Below are 22,281 nucleotides of genomic sequence, written 5' to 3'. Positions count from 1 at the left end.
AACCGCTGAAGGACTGCATCCTGTCACTGGAGTAACCGATAAATCATTCCCCATCTGGGACAGGGGTTGTTAGAAACAGTCTGCTTCCAGTGATAAATGGATCTTGAACAAGGGGACATAAATGCAATGTGCAAACATCCCACAACACTTCATGGGTGAGCTGCAGCGCAAATGGACTCAGAACTAGAGTTGGGGATATGAGCTAAACCATGATCAGGACCAGTTTAAACCAGGTTCCCCCCTCATTTTTTTACTTATTGTCTAGCAACATCAGGTACATTTTGTATTCATCTGCCACTGAAACCCTCATTCCTGCTTTTGCTACTTCTCTGCTTGACTATTCCAATACACTCGTGGCCATCGAGCTGCCACCCATCACACCTCTCCCACCCCAGCCCACAAATTTCACTTTCACCCTATGAGCTGTGCACAGCAGTGATGGCCGGCCAGGACTTGGTGTGATTTGGGATACAGGCAGCAGAGCTTTGGACGAGAGGCTGACCCTGATTATCAGAGTGTGGAGATAACAAAACCTCAAAACTCATCAGAATGCAGTAAGGATTGGTGTGTGATGACCAGAGCATTCCTACTCATCATACAGTCCCATTCATTGGCTGCAACAGATGCCTGATCCCAGGATGTTCTTACAGTGCAATTGTGCTGATTATAAACGTGGACAATGAGTCCTGTAACATTAATCCTTAATAAATATCACGGATCATCCAAGATGAACACTTACACGTTTTGGTTTGTGAGCAGTCCTGATACAGAGTCCGTAAAGTGAGTTATGCCTTGTAATGTTCTATACCACTGTACATCTTGATTGAGTTGCGGCACTTTTCTCAAGGGGCCTAATCTTAGTCAGAGTTGAACCATTGAAAAATGCATGCATTTCTTTTTTTTTATATAACAGTCTGCTCAGCCTCTCACTCTCGTAATAGATAAAAACTGCCATGTAATAGCTTTAATTCTTATTGAACACATGACACTGATTCTGCAAGATGTTGTGTTGATCCAGCATCTCTGGGTTGATGCTGTTCTGACTCGTTCTCAACTTGCACTCCTTTATCTGCAGCAGCTCAGACTATTAGAAGGCTCTGGAACTAAAAGTCAACATCCCATCCTGATTCCTCATCAGGTGGTTCCTCCTCTGCATCCTCTGGGAAGGCGTCGAAGTTACTGGTATCCAGAGATGAAGTGACCTGGATTGGAGAAATGAAGCTTGTAAATTGCATTGATGTGGCCAGCGAATCGCCCCGCCCCCTGCACAAGTCCACAAATTTTACATTCAATTTATGACCTATGCACAGCAGTGATGGCTGGCCAGGACTTGGTGTGACTTGGGATACAGGCAGCAGAGCTCTGGTTGATGGATGGTACAAGTCGAGAGGCTGACCCTGATTATTAGAGTGTGAAGATAACAAAACCTCAAAACTCATCAGAATGCAGTGAGGATTGGTGTGTGATGACCAGAGCATTCCTGCTCATCATACAGTCCCATTCATTGGCTGCAACAGATGCCTGGTCCCAGGATGTTCTTACAGTGCAATTGCGCTGATTATCAATTTGGACAATGAGTCCTGGAATGTCCTGCTCTGCATTACTCCATTGCTCACTGGATACACTCACAAACTCATTGAACATTAAAACCACTTTATTACCTAAGAGTGCAAAAGCAATTTGCTAATGCAAAGCTTAGACAAACCAATGGTTCCGTTGCCATTAGCATGCTGTGTGTCCAGTTTGAGTGCCCTAATTCTGTAATGACATCAAAGTTGTTGAGAAAACATTCCATGAACTCAGGGATGAGAAGCTGTGGCTACCAGGAGGCACTCGATACTGCAGCTCTGCTCATCATCAGAAGTTATTTGGAGATTCACCTTCACAAATGCTTTTGACAAGGCATGTAGGGACAAACAGTTCCCTTCAGTCAGTACGTCATAAACTAGATGTAACTATTACATATTATGTCAGAAGAAAAATCTAAGTCACGTAAGATCACTTACACTAGGAACTATGGGTGGAGTAAGTGTTCCTTTCCTCAACCCTTCAAAATTAAAGCCTTCAAACCACCTGAAACAGACAAAACAGTCAAGTGACCTCCCCACCTGAGTAAAGTAATTCATGAACTTGGTTTCTGCACCCTCTAAGAATACACCATTTATTTTCTACTGACTGTTCCTGTCAAAATGTATAATTCCTCAATATTAAATTTTGTCTGTCATGGGTCTGCCCATATCACCAGTCTGTCAATGTCCCCCTGAACTCTTTTACAATCACCCTCATTGTTTACATTTCTGAGTTTCATGTCTGGAAACTTCGAAATTATACCCTGTAAACCAGAACCCAGTTAATTAATAAATATCAAAAAGAGTAGTGGTCCCAACACTGACTCCTTGGCAATGCCACTTTTTACTTCCCTCCAGTTTGAACAACCACATTCCATTGCTCTTGTCTGCTGTTTTTCTTTTGACCAATTTTGCATCCAACTGCCAGTGTCCCTTTCATTTCATGGCACTTTGAAAAATTCAATCAAACACACTCCATCAAAGTGAGTTGAGCATTATTTGCTCTTAATGCTGACTTAGATTTATTGCCACATACTTTTCCAAATGTCAATCACTTTGTCCCACATCACTGCCTCAAATCTTTCCCAACACTGACATTAGGCTGACTAGCCTACAGTTGTCTAGTTTATCCCTCGCTCCTTTTTTTAAACAGTGGTATAACATTTTCAATTCTCTGGCACCACCCCGAGATCTAATGAGGATTGGATGATTGTGGCCTGAGCCTCTGCAATGTCCACACTTACTTCCCTGGGTAACTGAGGATGTGTCCCATCCCGACCAAGTGGCCTTTCAACTTTGAGGACTGTCAACCTTTTAAGTTTTTTAAGCACTTTTTCTACTTTTATTACTACTGCTTCCTCCTTTACTACAATATTTGCAGCATCCACTTCTCTAGTGAAGACAGATGCAAGCTACTCATTTATTATCTCAGCCATGCCCTCTACTTGCACAAGTAGATCTCAATTTCGGTCCATTATCAGCCCCACCCTTGCTTAGACGATCCTTTCAATACTTGATCAAATACTTTGCATTACCTTTTCTGTTAACTAATAATCTATTCTCATGCACACTCTTTGCCCCTCTAATTTCCTTTTTTACATCTCCTCTGTACTTTGTATATTCAAATTAATTCTCTACTGTATTTTGAATCGGAGAATGGTCATAAGCCTCCTCTTCCTGTCTCATTTTAATCGATATCTTCAGCCATCCAGGGAGGTCCAGCTCTGATGCCATCACTTTACCCCTCAGAAATCCCACATGGTCTGCAGTCGCCTTCTCAAGGGCAATAAATGTTGACCTTGCCAGCAATGCCCACAGCACATGAACGAGTTACAAAAAAGACCTGACAAAACTAACTGAACCACCTCCTCTTTGAAAGCCTCCCATTGTATTGCCTACCAATTTTTGATTCCAATCCACCTGAGCCACATCATTACTCAGCTCATGGCAGTTATACCTCCTCTAGTTATGTATTTTTACACTTGATTCTACTTTGTCCTTTTCCATCATTCTTCTAAACGTGATATTTTGATTACTGTTCCCCAGAACTAGAATCAGTTCTGCTTCCTTCCTCATTAAGGTGGAGACACACTGATCGAGAACATTCTCTTCTACACATTCCAGGAATGCCTCCCCCTCTCTGCCCTACTATGCTACTATATTTTCCTATGTTAGAATAATTTAAGTTTCCCATTATCACTATTCTATACTTCTTACATCTGTAATGTTCCTGCAGTTTGCCTTCCTGATCACTTTCCCATTACGTGGTGGCCGATACTACACACCCACTGGTATAACAGCTCCTCTATTGTTCCCTAATTCTAACCAAATAGACTGTCTTAGATCCCTCAACTGCATCATCCCTCCTGGTGCTAATAATTTCTTTGATCAATATTACTAACTCTCCTGTTCTTCCTTCCCCTTCTTTCCTGACTACCTTGTAACCAGGAATATTAAGTGCCAATCCTGTGCATCTTTGAGCCATGTCTCTATTATTGCCACTATCTCGTAGTCATGGGTAGCGACTTACGCCTGTTGCTCACCAACCTTATTTAATTAAGTCACTCCAAACCCATGTTGGACTGACTCAAATTTGCTTCTCACCCTCCTATTTCTGAACTATTCGCTACTGCTACTTGCCTCTCGTTTCTCCTCTCTAATGGCTCATCTTGTTGCCTTTTCCTACCTGTATCATTGGTTTCCACATGGACCACAACACCATGCTGTTCCCTTCCCCCCAACCTAAATGTTCTGCAACTTCTCAATGATATTCTGTACTCTGGCATCAGGCAGCCCACACACATCATGGAAGTCTCAAATCTTTGTATTTTCCTGAAATTTGAGAGCTTTAGTCATGACCAGCCTGCCATTGAGACAAGTCTGAGAATATCCCTAGACCGTCACGACCGACCTGGTTTTCTACTTTGTTTTGGGGAGATTGACAGCGCATGGCCAGCCACTCCCAACACCTACAGACAGCAAGAATCCTAGCGATGATGCCATCACTGAGACTTCCGACTTACCCAGTCGGTTGTGCTGAAACAAAAGTTTCATGAGTAGCTGACTCTTAAATTGCAAGGAAAGGTCTGCTCGGCTTCATGATCACTGTACAGTTATTCCTGCTAGGAAGAGTTGCCATAGTAATGTACTTTTGTAGGACAATTTGTGAAGTGTCTGTCGCAAGAGTAGTGTAAGACACAATTACTGTGATCATGGTGAGTTACATCCATGCCACTAAACCTATTGTTTCAACTCGAACGGTTGAAAGGATGCTGGACTTCAGTTAAGCTCAGCCAGTTACTCGAGAAGCTTGAGTTGTTCCCCTTAGAGCAGGGAAAGTGATTTAATACAAGTGTTTTGATAAGAATAAATGGGGAGAAACTGTTTCCACTGGCAGGAGGGTCAGTAACCAGAGAAATCAGATTTCAAATAATTGGCTGAACGATCAGAGGGGAGATGAGACATTTTTTTTTTTTTAAATGAGTTGTTGTGATCTGGAATGCACTACCTGAAAGGGTAGTGGAAGCAGATGCTATCGTTACTTTCAAAGGGGAATTGCATAAATAAATAAAAAGAAAAAAAATTGAACAGCTGTAGGGAAAGAGCATGGGAGTAGGGCTAATTGGATATTTCTTTCAAAGAGGCAACACAGGTAGGATGTCCTCCTTCTGTGCTGTATGATTCTAAGTCAGTTTAATCCAATAAGGAAAAATGTAAAGTCTGCATTTCAAGAGACTGAAGTGTCAGTTTTTGCAGAATCTGTTGTACTTTAGTGAGGAATATGGTGCCAAGTAAACAGTCATCCCAGCTGGAATTGACCTCATCTCTCCACTTCCTATCCTACAGCTGTCTGACCTTTGCTGGACTAAGTTCCATGCACACTGCCTGACTTCCTCAAACCTCACCCAAGTGGTCACCCTTCACACTGGAGTCTGGACATTGAGTGTCAGAGGACTGTTCAACCAAAAAGGGCATTTTGCCAAATAAGACTACGTCCTGCAGGAAGGATTGGTTAGTGACCAAGAACGGGAAACTAGGTACACGTTTCCTCCCTACTGCTTCTGCAGAAGCGCACTCAGTGCTCGAGCTATCTTTTTTCAGCCAGCCCCACAATTACCGTGTAATCGTTTCCCTACCACTCACTTGTGCTTCTGGATGTCCTTAACTCCGTTTTTTTGGTGACCCAGTCTCTCGGAAGGGTTGTCCCTGTTAAGAAACAGAGTTACAGAGTTAGAATGCTGCCTGACCACAGAGCACAGGATGGAAGGGCATTACCAACAGGTGTTTGTTGGTATTACTGCCCTATGACTATAACAGGCTGAACTCGCAGCCTTCTGTCGCCCTCATTCCTTGACAATTCATGATTTGGTCTGATTTTGCTCATCAGGGTAAATTGAGTGAGTTGTTGCTTCCAGTGTTGTGTATCGAGCAGCACAAAACACTGCACTCCAATCTAACCAAAGTTTTTGCACAGAGCATTACTCAGTTTACCCTATCTAGATATGTTTATCAAGCCAAATTGTCTCGCTTTATTTCAACTTGCACAAATCTTAGTCCAGGATTTTTTCCTCCTCAGGGATTGTGGTTTCCTTTCTCAACGAAAAATGCTAAGTAATAATGTAAACTGTCATTTGATTGAAGAATCTAATTTGTTTTTGATTTCCGATATCTGTTTCCAACATTGTAAATTACCAAGGAACCCTTCAGTCAGTTTTAGTCTCATCTCAAACTTTGATCTTAAACTTAAGCATTTTTAAGAAATTTAGCTCCGTTTTGAGCCGAATTAATTGATTTATTATCCTTCTGATTTATGAAACTGGAATAAAATGGGCGGGGGGGGGGGTGTTCAGGTCAGTGCATCGGAGTGAGACTGTCTGGTCATGTCTGGCAAATAGCCTTTTCTGCTCAAGTTATTTCCTGGCAAAACAAATTGAGGTTACTTGGGATTTCAGTGCACAGGTGAACACATTCACTTGACTTACTGTCTGCACTGTTTTAACTGTGGCTGAGAGGGTAGCACTTTTCCATCTGAGTTGAAAAGTTGGCCCGCTCCAGAGACTTGAGCACAACATCTGCACTGTCAGAGGTGCCTCTTTCACGTGAGGTGTTAAAGTGAGACCCTGACTGCCCTCTCGGGTAGATGTAGAAGATCCCGATGGCCACTGTGTGAAGACGACCAAGAGAATTGCAAGTCTTATCGTCTAACACAAACCCAAACAAATACATAAAAAAAAAACTCAACCAGTAGTTAAGTGCAAATGCTTCAACCAGTGTTAAATAACACACTGGTGAATTTCACTCTGCTTTGTGTCCTGAGTATGTTAATAGAAGTAGAATATCTGTGATGTCAGATGTGAATGTTTCACAACTGAGAGCCTGGTTCGGCTACTTCCGAGGGCATCGACAGTCAGTTGCAGTCTGGAGTCACACTTGGGCTGGGTTTGAGTGACAGGTTTGCTTCCCTGAACGTCATTCGTTGAACGAGTTGGGTTTTCCATCAATCCAACATCTTTCAGAGACACTTGTCTGGCACAAACCCACAAATTAACCAGAGTATTGAATTCAGTTTCAAAACTGACCCTGGTAGGATTTGACCTTCCAATGTGTGGACTACCTGTCTAGTCCCATCGTGAATAGGCTACCGCACTACACCACTCGACAGTTAATCCGTAGCACTCACCTGCACAGTTTCTTGATGAGGGTGCCAGCATTTTTGCTGATTTTCTTTGGGAACTCAACCATATCGATCCCTCTCAGGATTATATTGTACGTTTCCATCGGGTCGGAGCCCGAGAACGGAGGGCTGTGGAGACGAGACACAGAATGATCTGACACAGGTTTCCCCACCGACATCAGAACTCAAATTGCTCCACACTGGCACAAATTTCTCATCTGGTTGAGCAACCAGCTTTACCAGGGCCGATCATTTGTGTACAAAAGATTGCTTTCCCTCTGCCCTCCACTTGATTCATTCTTTTGCCCATTTAAGTGAGTGTCTAACATTTACAGAGACTTAAATTTAAATAGGTCAATGTACAGCTGTTTAATGCTGAATTGACATTTGAGGAGTCTGGAAAACATGTAAAAATGAGGATGAAATAGGTCAAAGAGTCTAGTTGTTAAAACCACAAAGCTGCAGAAATAAAGCTATCTCAGGAAAAAGGGCAACTTTAGGTATCTGGCAAGTGATAAAAATAGGAAACATGTGTAAAGTGTGTACATTGAACCAGAAACTAAATAGGGTCTAACAATGATGTCAAACTGCACCAATTAGAATATCTGGAACTCATAACCTAATATGGTCAGATCCTAGCTCCTCAAAAAGGATCGAAGAAACGGGGTTACAAGACGTCAACGCACTTTGAGAGGGGTCGATAGAACATCGTTGGCACGCTCAGAATGAGTAGACAGACTACGGTCAACAGAACACAGCAGGCAGAAGAGAAAAGGGGAGTGCATAGCTCCTTCACAAAGATCTGGCACAGACGCAATGGGCCGAATGGCCTCTTCCTGTGCTTCCTCTAAGATTGACCTAGATGCTGGGTCCAAATATAGACCACGTAAAAGCCAATTGCAGCAGACCACTGGCCGGGCTCATCTGTTCCAGGCTCAGAGCAGTGTGAGACAAAGGTGATGTGGGATCCCTGCACAATCTAGTGGGTCAGTGAACTGCTCGATTTTGCTGACTGCCAAATGTGGGAACAGCCATGTGGGTTTGCACAGAGTCAAAATTGGCTCTAATGCCCTTTGACACTAAATAACTTCCAGCACCCAAAGCTTACAGGTGGCGAGTGCTTGTGGAGCTATGCCCCGGCAGGAGGTTGACACCGTCAGGAGAGTTGGGCGGGGGAGAACTTTAAAATGAATATGGTGCCATCGGAAACTTTTCATTCAGTTGACAAATCTAATAAGGTAAGCAAATGATAAAAATGTTCCCGCCCCTCTCTACCTGCTGCCTGTCTCCCCATGTCCACGCTAAGCACAAAGCAGCGAGTGTTTGGAATGATGTCACGGCGTGTGGGAGACACCTCAAACCCATGATTATCAGAGAGAAGCAGGACCAGTCCAAGTGTATGTCACCACTCAAAGTCTCTCCCTTCAGCTGGGAGAGTGCACCACATGGCAAGGGCATCACTCGGCATGGCAATGAGTCACACAAACCTACACGTCAAACAGAAGGTTCAATCCCCAGACCTGCACTGTGTTAACTGATCTCAGCTCGGAATGCCCTAGGATTAGGCCAAGGAAAAATTAGAACAAAAGAAGAACAGTCCAGCATAGGAATAGGCCATTCGGCCCTCCAAGCCTGTGCCGATCATAATGCCTGTCTAAACTAAAACCTTCCGCACGTCCGGGGTCCGCATCCCTCTATTACCATCCTGTTCATGTATTTGTCAAGATGCCTCTTGAACGTCGCTATCGTACCTGCTTCCACCACCACCTCCCCCGGCAGCAAGTTCTGTTGGACTTGGTGACCCAGCATGTAGTGGGGCTCTGTTACCATGGCAACCAGGTTTTTTTTTTTTTTGCAGGGGCATAAATTGCACAAACCAGGCTTCCCAGGGGACCATTTAAATTTAAACTTTAAAAAACTGAAAAACAGTGCAATTGTTTCAAGCCCAGTGGGTCAATTAAAATTAAATTTAAAAACAGCCTAACTGTACCACTTGTATCAGGATTTTTTTTTCTTTTTCTGTACAGATTCAGGAGCACAGGGTAAACCCTATTACCATGGTAACCAGGGTGTTTTTTTGCAGGGGCTATGGACCCTGCTCCTGAACGCTGGCCAGTGACTCCTCCTGGAAGTCCTCTTGTGTGGACCTTATATTAAGGCAGAATCAAGCTTGGAAACAAGGTCCTTCCTGGTTGAATGGCTGCCTGATATTCACTGGCTTGGGCCACACAGTGATATGGGGCAAATTCTCAATGGACTGCCCCAGCCCAGGTCAGGTCAGTAGGGAGTAGGAGGGACTGCCTGCATCTCTGACAACACATGGGCATGGGTGGGGAAGAGGGATTTTTGTTCAAACTGAACTTAAACATTTTCCCCATAGTGACTCACCTCCCGGTCAGGAGCTCGTACATCAGGATCCCCAAAGACCAGTAATCTGCAGAACTGTCATGACCTTTGTTCAGGATGATCTCAGGAGCCACATATTCAGGTGTCCCACAGAATGTCCAAGTCTTCTTCCCAAATCCAACCTTCTTAGCAAAACCAAAATCCACCTAAATGTGACAATAAAATCCATTAATGCCTCAGTATCCTGTCGGCGCTGCATTGTGTAAACTGCTTCTCCCTTTTTACCCCAAGAATTTTTGGACACTTGTCACATGTGCACTCGTCACAGTGTATCTTACTTGCGGCAGCCTGATAGACGAGTGCTAGCACCTGCAATTGCCACACTGATTTCCCGATCTCTGCCGTGCTGTCGTAGCTGAGTGACCACCCCCTCTCCCTCTCTGTCTGCAATAAAAACAGAAAACTCTGAAAATACTCAGCAGGTCTGGCAGCATCTGTGGAGAGAGAAAGAGAGTTCACTTTTCAAGTCAGTGATCTTTTGTCAGTACGGGAAAATGTTAGATATGTGACAGTTTTTAAGCAAGTAGAGGCAATGAGAGGGAGAAGGGGAGGAAAGAATAAAAGGGAAGGTCTGTGAAAAAGTGGAGGGAGGAGAGATTAAATGACAAAACGGATGATGATGTAACACAGAAATGCATTATAATGGAACAAGTAAAGAAACACAAGATAGGTTCAGGGGAAGTATAACTGGGAATAGCAGAAAGGGGGCAGTGGTTATCATCTGAAATTGTTGAACTCAGTGTTGAGTCCAGAAGGTTGTAAAGTGCCTAATCCGAAGATGAGGTGCTGTTACTCGGTCTTCCTTGTAGGAGGCTGAGAATGGAGAGGTCAGAATGGGATTGGGGCAGAAGATTAACGTGCCAAAAGACTGGAAGCTCTAGGTCACACGTGCAGAGATACTCCATGGAGCGGTGACCTGATCTGCATTTAATCTCCCCTCCCCATCTCTCTGCTTGCCTAAAACTTGTTGGATGTCCAACATTTGCCACCTTTGATGAAAGGTCATTAACTTGAAACATTAACTCTGTTTCCTTCGCTCTCACAGATGCTGCTTGACCTGTTGAGTTTTTCCAGCATTTTCTGTTTTTATTTCAGATTTCCGCATCTACGGTACTTAGTTTTTGCGCCTCTCTCACACTGTTTCCTAATGTATATCCTCAAAAAAATCCCTCAGTCCTCAGCTTATCTTCTCCGGTATTCACCTCCATTGGCTCAGTAAGTGATTGTATGTGGGAAAAATTACCATCTTTATTATCGTGGCTTAATTATTTATTACTGATCGATTAATTCATCAGCACCGACTGGAACAGCCAGAAGGCCCGCAACACTGAGTCAAGAAATTTCTCCAAATCGCAGTCTGTAAGGGCCGACCTCTCATTCTGAGACAGTGACCCTAGTTCTAGATTCTCTAGCCGGGGAAACAGCCTCTCTGCATCTACCCTGTCAAGCCCCTTCAGAATTTTGTATGTTTGTATGAGTTCATCTCATTCGTCTAAACTCCAGACAGTATAGATCCGTTCTACTCAAATCTCTCCTCACAGGACAACCCTCTCATCCCAGGAATCAACCTGGTGAACCTTCGTGCATCCCTCCTAAGGTAAGTCGATCGTTCCTTGGATAAGGGAACCAAAACTGCACGCAGTACTCCGTGTGTGGCCTCACCAAGGCTCTGTACAATCTCAGCAAGACTTTCTTACTTATGCTCCAATAAACATGCAATGTAGGCCAACAGACCACCTGCCTTCCTAATTGCTTACTGTACCTTCATGTTAACAAGGGCAGTCAAATCCCCTCTGAACACCAACATTTAATACAAAAGCAAAACTGATGAAGGGTCATTGACCTGAAAGGTTAACTCTGTTCCTCTCTGCACAGATGCTGCCAGACCTGCATAGTATTTCCAACATTTAATAATTTCTTACTGTTTAATAAATATTCTCGTTTTCTATTCTTCCTCCCCAAGTGAATGACCTCACATTTCCCCACATTATGCTTCATCTGCCACCTTCTTGCCCACTTAACCGGTCTCTCCCCCTTTGAAAACACCTTGTAATGCTTACTTTCCAACCTAGCTTGGTATCATAAGCAAACTTGGATACAATACACTTGGTCCCTTCATCTAAGTCATTAATATACATTGTAAAAAGGCAAGGCTCCCGCACTGATCCTCATGGCACCCCACTATTAACAGGCTGCCAACCTCAAAATGACCTATTTATTCTGGGTCCGGGGAAGAGAGTTCCACAGACTCACCACCCTGAGAAAAAAAATTCTCCTTGTCTGTGTCTTTAATGGGAGACCACTTATTTTTAAACTGTGCCCCCTAGTTTTAGTCTCTCCCACAAAGGGAAACATACTTTCAACATCCACCCTGTCAAGTTCCCTCAGGATCTCATATTTTTCAATAAGATCACCTGTGATTCTTCTAAGCTCCAATGAATACAGACACGACCTGTCCAACCTTTCCTCGTACGATAACCCTCTCGTTCCAGGAATCAGTTGAGTGAATTTTCTCTGAACTGCTTCCAATGCAATTATATCCTTTAAGTTGTTGTTGTTGTTATAGCCATAGTCTCAAATGACCATAGGTATCTCTCCCCATTAGATAGAGACAGTTGGTGATGTATAGCTTGAGGGTGACCACTCCTCAAGCATGGGGCAAGTTGAAGAGGCAGGCCTCCAAGAACTACCACAGCTGGTACAGGAATTGAACCCACGCTGTTGATGTCTTTTTACTTTAGCCGTCCAGCCAACTGAGCTAACGGACCTCCCCCCACCCCACCTTTCTTAAGTAAGGAGACAAAAACTGCACACAATACTCCAGATGTGGTCTCAATGCCCTGTATAACCGTAGCAACACACCTCTACTTTTATATTCCATTCCCTTGCAATAAACAACATTACATTTGCTTTCTGAATCACTTGCATACTAACTTTTTGTGTTTTGTGTACGAGGACACCCAGATCCCTTGCATCTCAGAGTTCTGCAATCTCTCTCCATGTAAATGGTATGTTGCTTTTCTACTTTTACGGCCAAAGTGGACAAGTTCACACTTTCTCACATGATACTCCATCTGCTAATTCTTTGCCCATTCACTTAACCTACCTACATCCTTTTGCAGACTCCTTATGTCCTCTTCACAACCTGCTCTCCTACCTAGCTTTGTCTCATCAGAAAATGTAGCAGAAAATTCTGACTCTCCATCCAAGTCATTAATATAGATGGTAAATACTTGAGGTCCCAGCACTGATCTCTGTGGCACTCCACTAGTTAAAGCTTGCCATTTATGCCTACTCTCGGTTTACTGCTAGCTAAGCAATCCTCTATCCATGCGAATATGATAACCCCTATACAATGGGCTCTTATTTTGTTTAGTAACCTTTGATGTGGCACTTTGTCAAATGCCTTCTGGAAATCCAAGTACAACACATCAACAGGTTCCCCTTTATCCACTTGCTTGTTACTTCCTCAAAGAACTCTAATAAATTAGTTACACATGATTTCCCTCTCAAAACCATGTTGACTCTGCCTAATTGCATTGAGATTTTCTAAAAGACCAGCTATAACCTCCTTCGTAATAAGTTTCAGCATTTTCCCTATGACAGATGTTAAGCTAACTGGCCTGTAGTTTCCTGCTTTCTGTCTTCCTCCTTTCTTGAATCACATTTGCTATCTTCCAATCTGATGCGACCTTTCCAGAATTAAGGGAATTTTGCAAAATTAAAACCAATGCATCCATCATCTCAGCAGCCACTTCTTTTAAGACCCTAGGATGAAGTCCATCAGGACCTGGGGACTTGTTAGTTTTTATTTCTAATTATTTTCTCCATACCCTCTCCCTGGTGATGGCAATTGTTTTAAGTTCCTCCCTTTCAACTCTTGATTCATGATTATTTCTGGGATGTTATTTGTATCCTCTACAGTGAAGACAGATGCAAAAATTCTGTTCAATTCCTCCGCCATTTCCTTATTTTCCATCAACTCCCCAGACTCTCTCTCTAGAGAACCAACACTTACTTTACTTACTCTTTTCCTTTTTAAATACCTGTAGAAACTCTGACTATTCGTTTTTATATTTCTAGCTAGATTCTCTCATACTCTAATTTCTCTCTGATTATTCTTTGCTGTTTGTTTAATATTCTGTCCAATCTTCTGACCTGCCACTACTCTTCGCTGAATTCTGCAATTTGTCTTTCAATTTGATACTATCTTTACCTTCCTTCGTTAGCCACAGATGGTGCGTCCTTCCCCTACAGTCTTTCTTTCTCACTGGAATGTATCTTTGCTGAGTGAAATAGCTCCTTAAATGAATGCCTCTGCATCTCGAATGACCTACCCCTTACCCTAATTTCCCAGTTCACTTTAGACAGCTCTTTGCTCAAATCCTAATAATTACCCTTATTTAAGACACGAGTCTCAGATTCACTCTTCTCACCATCAAAGTGAAGGTGAAATTCAATCATGTTGTGATCACTGCTACCTAGGGGTGCCTTCATTATGAGCTCACAACCAAAGCATCCACTACCCCTGCAGCCACCTCTTTTAAAATCCTGGGATGTAGGCCATCAGGTCCAGGGATTTGTTGTCTTTTACTCCCATTAATTGCTCCAGTATTGTTACTTCACTAATATTAATTATCTGAAGTTCTTCACTCTTATTACACTCCTGGTTCCTCACTATTTCTGGCTTTTATTTGGATCCACTTCTGTGAAGACGGACATTATATTTGTTTAATATCTCTGTCTTTTTCTTATTCCCGATTAAAATTTTCCCTGTCTCAGCTTCTAAAGAACATACATTGACTTTTGCTAATTTCTAGGTTTAAGAAGAATACTGGGCTCCAACGAAAAGCAAGACCTACCTACAATTAAGGATTATACAGTGAGCACAAAGAACCGTAACAACTCTTCAGATATTGCCTCAAACCTTTCCACTTGATTTTTCTTCAACTCTTTTCTGTCTCTATTTGCACGTGTGTATCGCGTATGCATGCTGGCGTGGCATGTTGTGTATCTGTTGGTGTCAACCGAATTAGAGCTTAAGTTTGATAAAATTTCACCTTTCTACTTAAAACCTCAGAAAGACTGTTTGTGCTCGTTTCTTTACCTTACAATTGGAAAGCGGTGAACAATGTGACTCCAGACCCACAGCAATGTTGTTGACTCTTACATGCCCTCTGAAATGGCCTAGCAAGCCACTCAGTTGTATCTAACCGCTACGAAGTCAATGAAAAGGAATGAAACCGGACGGACCACCCGGCATCGACCTAGGCACCGGAAACAACAATGGCAAACCCAGCGCTGTCGACCCTGCAAAGTCCTCCTTACTAACATCTGGGGGCTTGTGCTGAAGTTGGGAGAGCTGTCCCACAGAGTAGTCAAGCAACAGCTTGACATAGTCAAACTCACAGAATCATACCTGACAGACAATGTCCCAGACACTGCCATCACCATCCCCGGGTATGTCCTGTTCCAGCGACAGGACAGACCCAGCAGAGGTGGCGGCACAGTGGTACACAGGAGGGAGGGAGTTGCCCTGGGAGTCCTCAACATCAACTCTGGACCCCATGAAGTCTCATGGCATCAAGTCAAACACGGACAAGAAAACCTCCTGCTGATCACTACCTACCGCCCTCCCTCAGCTGATGACTCAGTACTCCTCCATGTTGAACACCACTTGGAGGAAGCACTGAGGGTGGCAAGGACACAGAATGTACTCTGGGAGGGGGACTTCAATGTCTATCTCCAAGAGTGGCTCTGTAGCACCACTACTGACTGAGCTGCCCGAGTCCTAAAGGACATATCTGCTAGACTGGGTATGCAGCAGGTGGTGAGGGAACCAACAAGAGGGGAAAACATACTTGACCTCGTCCTCACCAATCTGCCTGCCACAGATGCATCTGTCCATGACAGCATTGGTCGGAGTGACCACCGCACAGTCGTTGTGGAGACAAAGTCCCACCATCACATTGAGGATACCTCCATCGTGTTGTGTGGCACTATCACTGTGCTAAATGGGATAGATTTCTAACAAATCTAGCAATGCAAAACTGGGCATCCATGAGGCGCTATGGGCCATCAGCAGCAGCAGAATTGTACTCAACCATAATCTGTAACCTCATGGCCTGGCAATTGCCCCCACTCTACCATTACCATCAAGTCAGGAGACCAACCCTGTTTCAATGAAGAGTGCAGGAGGGCATGCCGGGAGCAGCACCAGAAATACCTCAAAATGAGGTGACAACCTGGTGAAGCCACAACACAGGACTATCTGCGTGCCAAACTGCGTAAGCAGCATGCGATAGACAAAGCTATGTGATCCCATAACCAACGGATCAGATCTAAGCTCTGCAGTCCTGCCACTTCCAGCCGTGAAGGGTGGTGGACAATTAAACAACTAACTGGAGGAGGTGGCTCCAAAAATATCCCCATCCTCGATGATGGGGGAGCCCAGCACATCAGTGCGAAAGATAAGGCTGAAGCATTTGCAACAATCTTCAGCCAGAAGTGCCGAGTTGATGATCCATCTTGGCCTCCTCCTGAAGTCCCCAGCATCACAGACGCCAGACTTCGGCCAATTCGATTCACTCCGCGTGATATCAAGAAAAGACTGAAGGCACTGGATACTGCAAAGGCTATGGGCCCTGACAATATTCCGGCAATAGTACTGAAGACCTGTGCTCCAGAACTTGCCGCACCCCTAGCCAAACTGTTCCAGTACAGCTACAACACTGGCATCTACCCGGCAATGTGGAAAATTGCTGAGTTATGTCCTGTACACAAAAAGCAGGACAAGTCCAACCTAGGCAATTACCGCCCCATCAGTCCACTCTCAATCATCAGTAAAGCAATGGAAGGTGTCATCAACAGTGCCATCAAGCAGCACTTGCTTAGCAATAACCTGCTCAGTGACACTCAGTTTGGGTTCCGCCTGGGCCACTCAGCTCCTGAACTCATTACAGCCTTGGTTCAAACATGGACAAAAGAGCTGAACTCAAGAGGTGAGGTGAGAGTGACTGCCCTTGACATCAAGGCAGCATTTGACCAAGTATGGCATCAAGGAGCCCTAGCAAAACTGAGGACAATGGGAATCAGGGGGAAAACCCTCCACTGGCTGGAGTCATACCTAGCACAAAGGAAGATGGCTGTGGTTGTTGGAGGTCAGTCATCTGAGCTCCAGGACATCACTGCAGGGGTCCTAGGCCCAACCATCTTCAGCTGCTTCATCAGTGACCTTCCTTCAATCATAAGGTCAGAAGTGGGGATGTTCGCTGATGATTGCACAATGTTCAGCACCATTCGTGACTCCTCAGATACTGAAGCAGTCCATGTAGAAATGCAGCAAGACCTGGACAATAGCCAGGATTGGGCTGATAAGTGGCCAGTAACATTCACGCCACACAAGTGCCAGGCAATGACCATCTCCAACAAGAGAGAATCTAACCATCTCCCCTTGACATTCAATGGCATTACCATCGCTGAATCCCCCACCATTGACCAGAAACTGAACTGGAGTAGCCATATAAATACTGTGGCTACAAGAGCAGGTCAGAGGCTAGGAATCCTGCAGTGATTAACTCACCTCCTGATTCCCCAATGCCGGTCCACCATCTACAAGGCACAAGTCAGGAGTGTGATGGAATACTCTCCACTTGCCTGGATGGGTGCAGCTCCAACAACACTCAAGAAGCTTGACACCATCCAGGAGAAAGCAGACCACTTGATTGGCACCCCATCTACAAACATTCACTCCCTCCATCACTGACGCACAGTGGCAGCAGTGTGTACCATCTACAAGATGCACTGCAGCAATGCACCAAGGTTTCTTAGACAGCACCTTCCAAACCTGTGACCTCTACCACCTAGAAGGACAAGGGCAGCAAATGCATGGGAACACCGCCACCTGCAAGTTCCCCTCCAAGTCACACACCATCCTGACTTGGAACTATATCGCCGTTCCTTTACTGTCGCTGGGTAAAAATCCTGGAACGCCCTTCCTAACAGCACTTTGGGTGTACCTACCCCGCATGGACTGCAGCGGTTCAAGAAGGCAGCTCACTACCACCTTCTCAAGAGCAATTAGGGATGGGCAATAAATGCTGGCCTGGCCAGCGATGCCCACATCCCATGAATGAATAAAAATAAAACAAAGATTCACCAAGGGGGAGCTAAAAACACTGTTTAAAAATTAAACCTTGTTACAGTAAGACCATGTGAAGGCTGAAAGGGAACCCTCGACCCCCTTTCTCACCTGGTAGTATTTAGTTCCCAACCTTCATCACCATGCAACTACATCTCTGTAATGACTTGTAGATCAAATGCATTTTTCTCGACTTATCCCCTTAATTTGTCTATCTTGTTACAAATGCTTTGCACATTCAGATAAAGCCCCTTGAATTTTAACTCAACATGGTTTTCCTGATTTGACCTCATTCGTTGATGCACTATTACCATTAAACTCTTTGACCCTTCCTCATCTTTGCACATTTTTATCCCATTCACTTGCTCTTTTTCTTTTATAATCTTAAAAACCCTAACCACAGCTCCAGTTACTCAATTTGCCAGGACGCTGGTCCCAGTTTGGTTTAAGTGGAGCCTGTTCTGACAGCTCTGTCTTTCCCTGTACTGGTGCTAGTGCCCCATGAATCTAAGCTCCTGTCTCCCACACTGCCTTTTGAGTACTCGTTCCAGTCTCTGATCTGTTTGATCCGATGCCAATTCCTAAGCCTGCTTATTAATTTAGACCCTAGCTCTTCAAACTCCATCAGCAGAACCTCATTCTAAGTTCTACCTATGGCATTGGTTCCTATGTGGACCATGAAAACTGGATCCTCCCCCGCCTACTCCAAGTTCTTTCCCAGCTGCAAGGAGATACCTTAACCCTGGAACTGGGCAGATAACACAGCCTTTGGGACTCCCAATCAGGGCTGCAGAGAACGGTATCTATCCCCTTGACTACACTGCTGCTATCACTACCACATTCCATTTCACTTCCCCCACTTGAATGGCCTCCTATACCACGGTGCCGTGGTCAGTTTGCTCATCTGTCCTGCAGACCTTGTTCTCGTCCCTCCAGGTAGCAAATACCTTGTACTTGTTGGACAAATTTGAAGGCTGAGGCTTCTCCGGCACTGCATCCTAGGTCCCCAAACCTGCCTGACCCGGGTGCTTACCAGCTTGGCGTAACCTCTGTGGTTGAGGATGATGTTCTCCGGCTTGAGGTCCCTGTAAATGACACCCTTGCAGTGTAAATATGCAAAGGCCTCCAGTACACAGGCAGTGTAGAACCGAGTCATGGCATCATCAAATGAGCCCCTGTAATTTACCGGAAAAGAAACCTCTCAACTCTCACACTTCAGTGTCGCACAAAAGCAGTGGCCAGTGACCAAACAGCAGGCTGAAGTTTCTGGAGTGGGGCAGCTTTAATTCTGTCCCCTGGTGTCTCAGTAACAACTTGTATTTATATTAATAAAATAATATTTTCCAAGGTGCCGAGCAGGTGCATTATCAATCAAAATTTTGGCACCGAGCCACATATTAGGGCAGATGACCAAAAGCTTGGTCAAAGCTAGGTTTTAAGGAACAATCTTAAAGGAGGAGAGATAGTGAGGAGAGGTTTAGGGAAAGAATTCCAGAGCAGCTGCAAGCACTGTTGCCACTGGTGTAGCAATTAAAATGGGAGATGCGCAAGAGTACAGAATCGACACGGAAAGATTCCTTTCCGAAAGCTTGTGACTGATATCCGGATACTGTTCCACACAGACTTAGGATAGTCAGCTCAACGAGATCATAGTCAAACCACAGGATCACATTACTTGACCTCCATCCATACTTACACAGGAGTCATAGGGTAGTGAGCATCTAAAGAGAAGCTAAAACTGGAGACGGAGATGGTTCAGGATGAATGTGTAAAGAGCAGGTTTCAGACTGATGTCAGGAAGTATCTCTACACAGAAACCGATAAACAGGACTGGGCTGGTGATACCAGAACATGTTTAACCAAAACAGTTGGATATTGCAATGGGGAAGACAGCAGAGTTGGTATTCAGGAGATCAAATGGGCTGGAGGGCTTGGCAACAGGAGGAGGCCATTCAGCCCCTCGAGCCTGCTGTGCCATTCAATTACATCATGTATTTTAACCTTTATTTAACTCCATTTACTCACCTTGGTTCCGCAAACCTTAGATTTGTGTTGGATAAAGGTACTGATGGTCTTAATTTTGAAATTTTCAACTGACCCCTGGCCTCAACAGCTTTTTGGGAGAATGTGTTCAAGATTTTTACTACCCTTTGTGTGAAGTAGTACTTCCCGACATCACCCCTGAATGACCTAGCTATAATTTTATTATGTTCCCTTGCTCTGGATTCCCCTCCAGCAGTGGAAATAGTCTCCCTTTATCTACCCTCTCAAATCCTTCGATCTCCTTTACACTTTCATTAGATCACCCCTTAATCTTTGATACTAAAGGGTAGAGAAGCCTCGTCTTTGCACAACATGGTGCTGGGGCGGCCATGTCACCCTGGGGAGGGGTCGTGGTCGGGGCCATGCAATTCCTCATGACTATGGCTTAGACACAAGAGGGAGAAGGGGAAAGACACTCTTGCATTCAACGTCCCAATGTGCTTTACAGTCAATTGAGTACACCTTTTAGAAATGTACTGTAATGTAAGAAACATAGCAGCTGATTAGCACATAGCAAGATCCCACAAACAACAGTGTGATAACGACCAGATAATTTCTCTGTGATTTTGGTTGAGGGATAAATATTGGCCAGGAAACTGAGGAGAAACCACCACCGTCCTTCTTTGAATTATTGCCCTGGGATCCTTTACATCCACCTGAGAGGGCAGACAAAGCGTTGGTTTAACGAATTATCTGAAAGACAGCACACCTCTGACAGTGCGGTGCTCCCTCACTGGGAATGTCAGCCCGGATTTTGTGCTCAAGCCTCTGCTAAGGGACTCAAATCCACAACCACCTGGTATAGGAACATGAATGGTCTTGCGTCACTGCTGCCCTTTGATTGTAGAGTGGTGGGAATCATTGTAAATGCTGGTCAGTTACCTGTCTCTCAGGATGGTCCACAGTTCACCTCCAAGGCAGGCCTCCATCAGCATGTAAAGGTACTTACGGTCTCGGAATGTCCTGTACAACCTGTAACACACACACACGGGCTGTCAGGCTGGTTCATAAGCTATATTCACTTGCCCGTGAACAGATGAAATACCACTGGCTCCCTTGTTGGGTTGAAGATGCACTGCTGTAGGGAACCATCCTGAATCTCACTTGTTTGGCTCTTTCTCTTATTGCCCACTTGGGGCTTGTGTCTGGAACATGATCCCAGCAGTCAGTGCCCTCAGAAGAAGGAGAGACAGAATTGGATGGAATCAGTTGGGATGAGGTCTTAAGCCTCCAACAGGGCAGCGCTGTGGAGGGTTGTGCTGAGAAGGTGGTCGTACCTGACTATAAAGTCACAATGAGCCTCCTGCATGATCTGCTTCTCGGAGCGTATATGCTCCTGCTGCCGGGTGTCAACAATGTGACGTTTCTTCAGAATCTTCATCGCAAAGGTTCGGCCTTCTTCGTTCTTGAGTTGTACCTGTGGAAGAAAACCAATACCAAGGTGAGAAAAACACAGCAAAAGAATCAGGAGACGTTCGCCAACGCAGATTGCTAATTAAAATAAATTCCAACAGAACTAGTATTTCAGCTCGCCTGATTATTCACTGGGTGATTGGGCAGGGTGCTCGTTGTGTCACTGTAGCCTGGACTGAAAACACAGGCTCACCGTCAACACCCCCACATTTCACACCCACACTGTTGGATCAGGCGGTAGATGGAACTGCCAAATAGGGCTGAACGTTAACTTCCAGAAATGGGTGGCTTTGGGTAATGTCAGAGATTAAAATGCAAAAAAACTGCAACAGGAATCAAACCCACCCCCCTTCCAGTTTTCATGGAGGGGTGACGAGGAGTTGCCGACCAATCTGCTCGCTGGAAGAGGGTTGGTCATTTTCTGCATAGAATCATAGAATGGTTACAGCACAGAAAGAGGCCATTCAGCCCGTTGTGTCCGTGCTGGCTCTCTGGAAGAGCGACTCACCCAGTCCTACCTCCCCTGCCTTTTCCTTGTAGCCCTGAAAATTTTCTGAATAATGATGCTGCATTACAGCTGGGTTTCCCAAGCTTCAAGAAACTCTGCACATGACTTGAGGGGAGAAGGGCTGAATCCATGAGATAATTACCTTTACTACACTGCTTGTGGGCTCGGATGAAACAGGAATGCTTCCCCCGCCCCCTGCCGATCTTCCGGGTTTCTGGACCTCACAACAGCACAAACCACCTCTGCACAGAACTTACCTCCAGGCCAAAATCCAGGCCATGGGAACTGAAGGTGGCCATTCAGCCCTTTGGCTTGTTCCTCCATTCAATTAGATCATGAATGAGCAGAACTTAAGAGTACAGCCCATTGAGCCTGCTCTGCTATTCATTAAGACCATGGCTGAACTTCTCCATCAATTCCACTTTCCCTGCACTGTCCCTAAACCCCTTGATTCCCATCATACCCAAAAATCTATCAATCGCATTCTTCAATATACTCATCGGCTGAGCATGCCCAGCTATCGACGGTA

General features: G+C 44.7%; 1 protein-coding gene across 6 annotated transcripts in view; it reads right to left on the bottom strand.

Annotated features, from left to right (window-relative positions):
- Positions 1–932: 932 nt before the first annotated feature.
- Positions 933–22,281, bottom strand: part of LOC137357094 (cGMP-dependent protein kinase 1-like) — a 101,766-nt gene continuing 80,417 nt past the window's right edge. For 3 of the 6 annotated variants that reach the window (XM_068023116.1, XM_068023113.1, XM_068023117.1), the window contains 8 exons: positions 21,109–21,248; positions 20,714–20,803; positions 18,822–18,963; positions 9,631–9,794; positions 7,249–7,371; positions 5,712–5,774; positions 2,007–2,073; positions 933–1,202 (listed from right to left, as the gene is read on the bottom strand). In XM_068023116.1, the coding sequence (XP_067879217.1) occupies positions 1,104–1,202; positions 2,007–2,073; positions 5,712–5,774; positions 7,249–7,371; positions 9,631–9,794; positions 18,822–18,963; positions 20,714–20,803; positions 21,109–21,248 (888 nt within the window). In that variant the 3' untranslated portion in view covers positions 933–1,103. Of the gene's footprint in view, positions 1,203–2,006; positions 2,074–5,711; positions 5,775–7,248; positions 7,372–9,630; positions 9,795–18,821; positions 18,964–20,713; positions 20,804–21,108; positions 21,249–22,281 lie in introns of those variants that run through there. The other 3 variants (XM_068023115.1, XM_068023114.1, XR_010971134.1) reach the window with 3 other exon arrangements.

This window comes from Heterodontus francisci, chromosome 47 (genome assembly GCF_036365525.1).
Source record: "Heterodontus francisci isolate sHetFra1 chromosome 47, sHetFra1.hap1, whole genome shotgun sequence".
In the NCBI taxonomy this organism is placed as follows: domain Eukaryota; kingdom Metazoa; phylum Chordata; class Chondrichthyes; order Heterodontiformes; family Heterodontidae; genus Heterodontus; species Heterodontus francisci.
The sequence above is the reverse complement of the archived record's forward strand: the minus strand, read 5'-3'. Positions and strand labels throughout refer to the sequence as shown.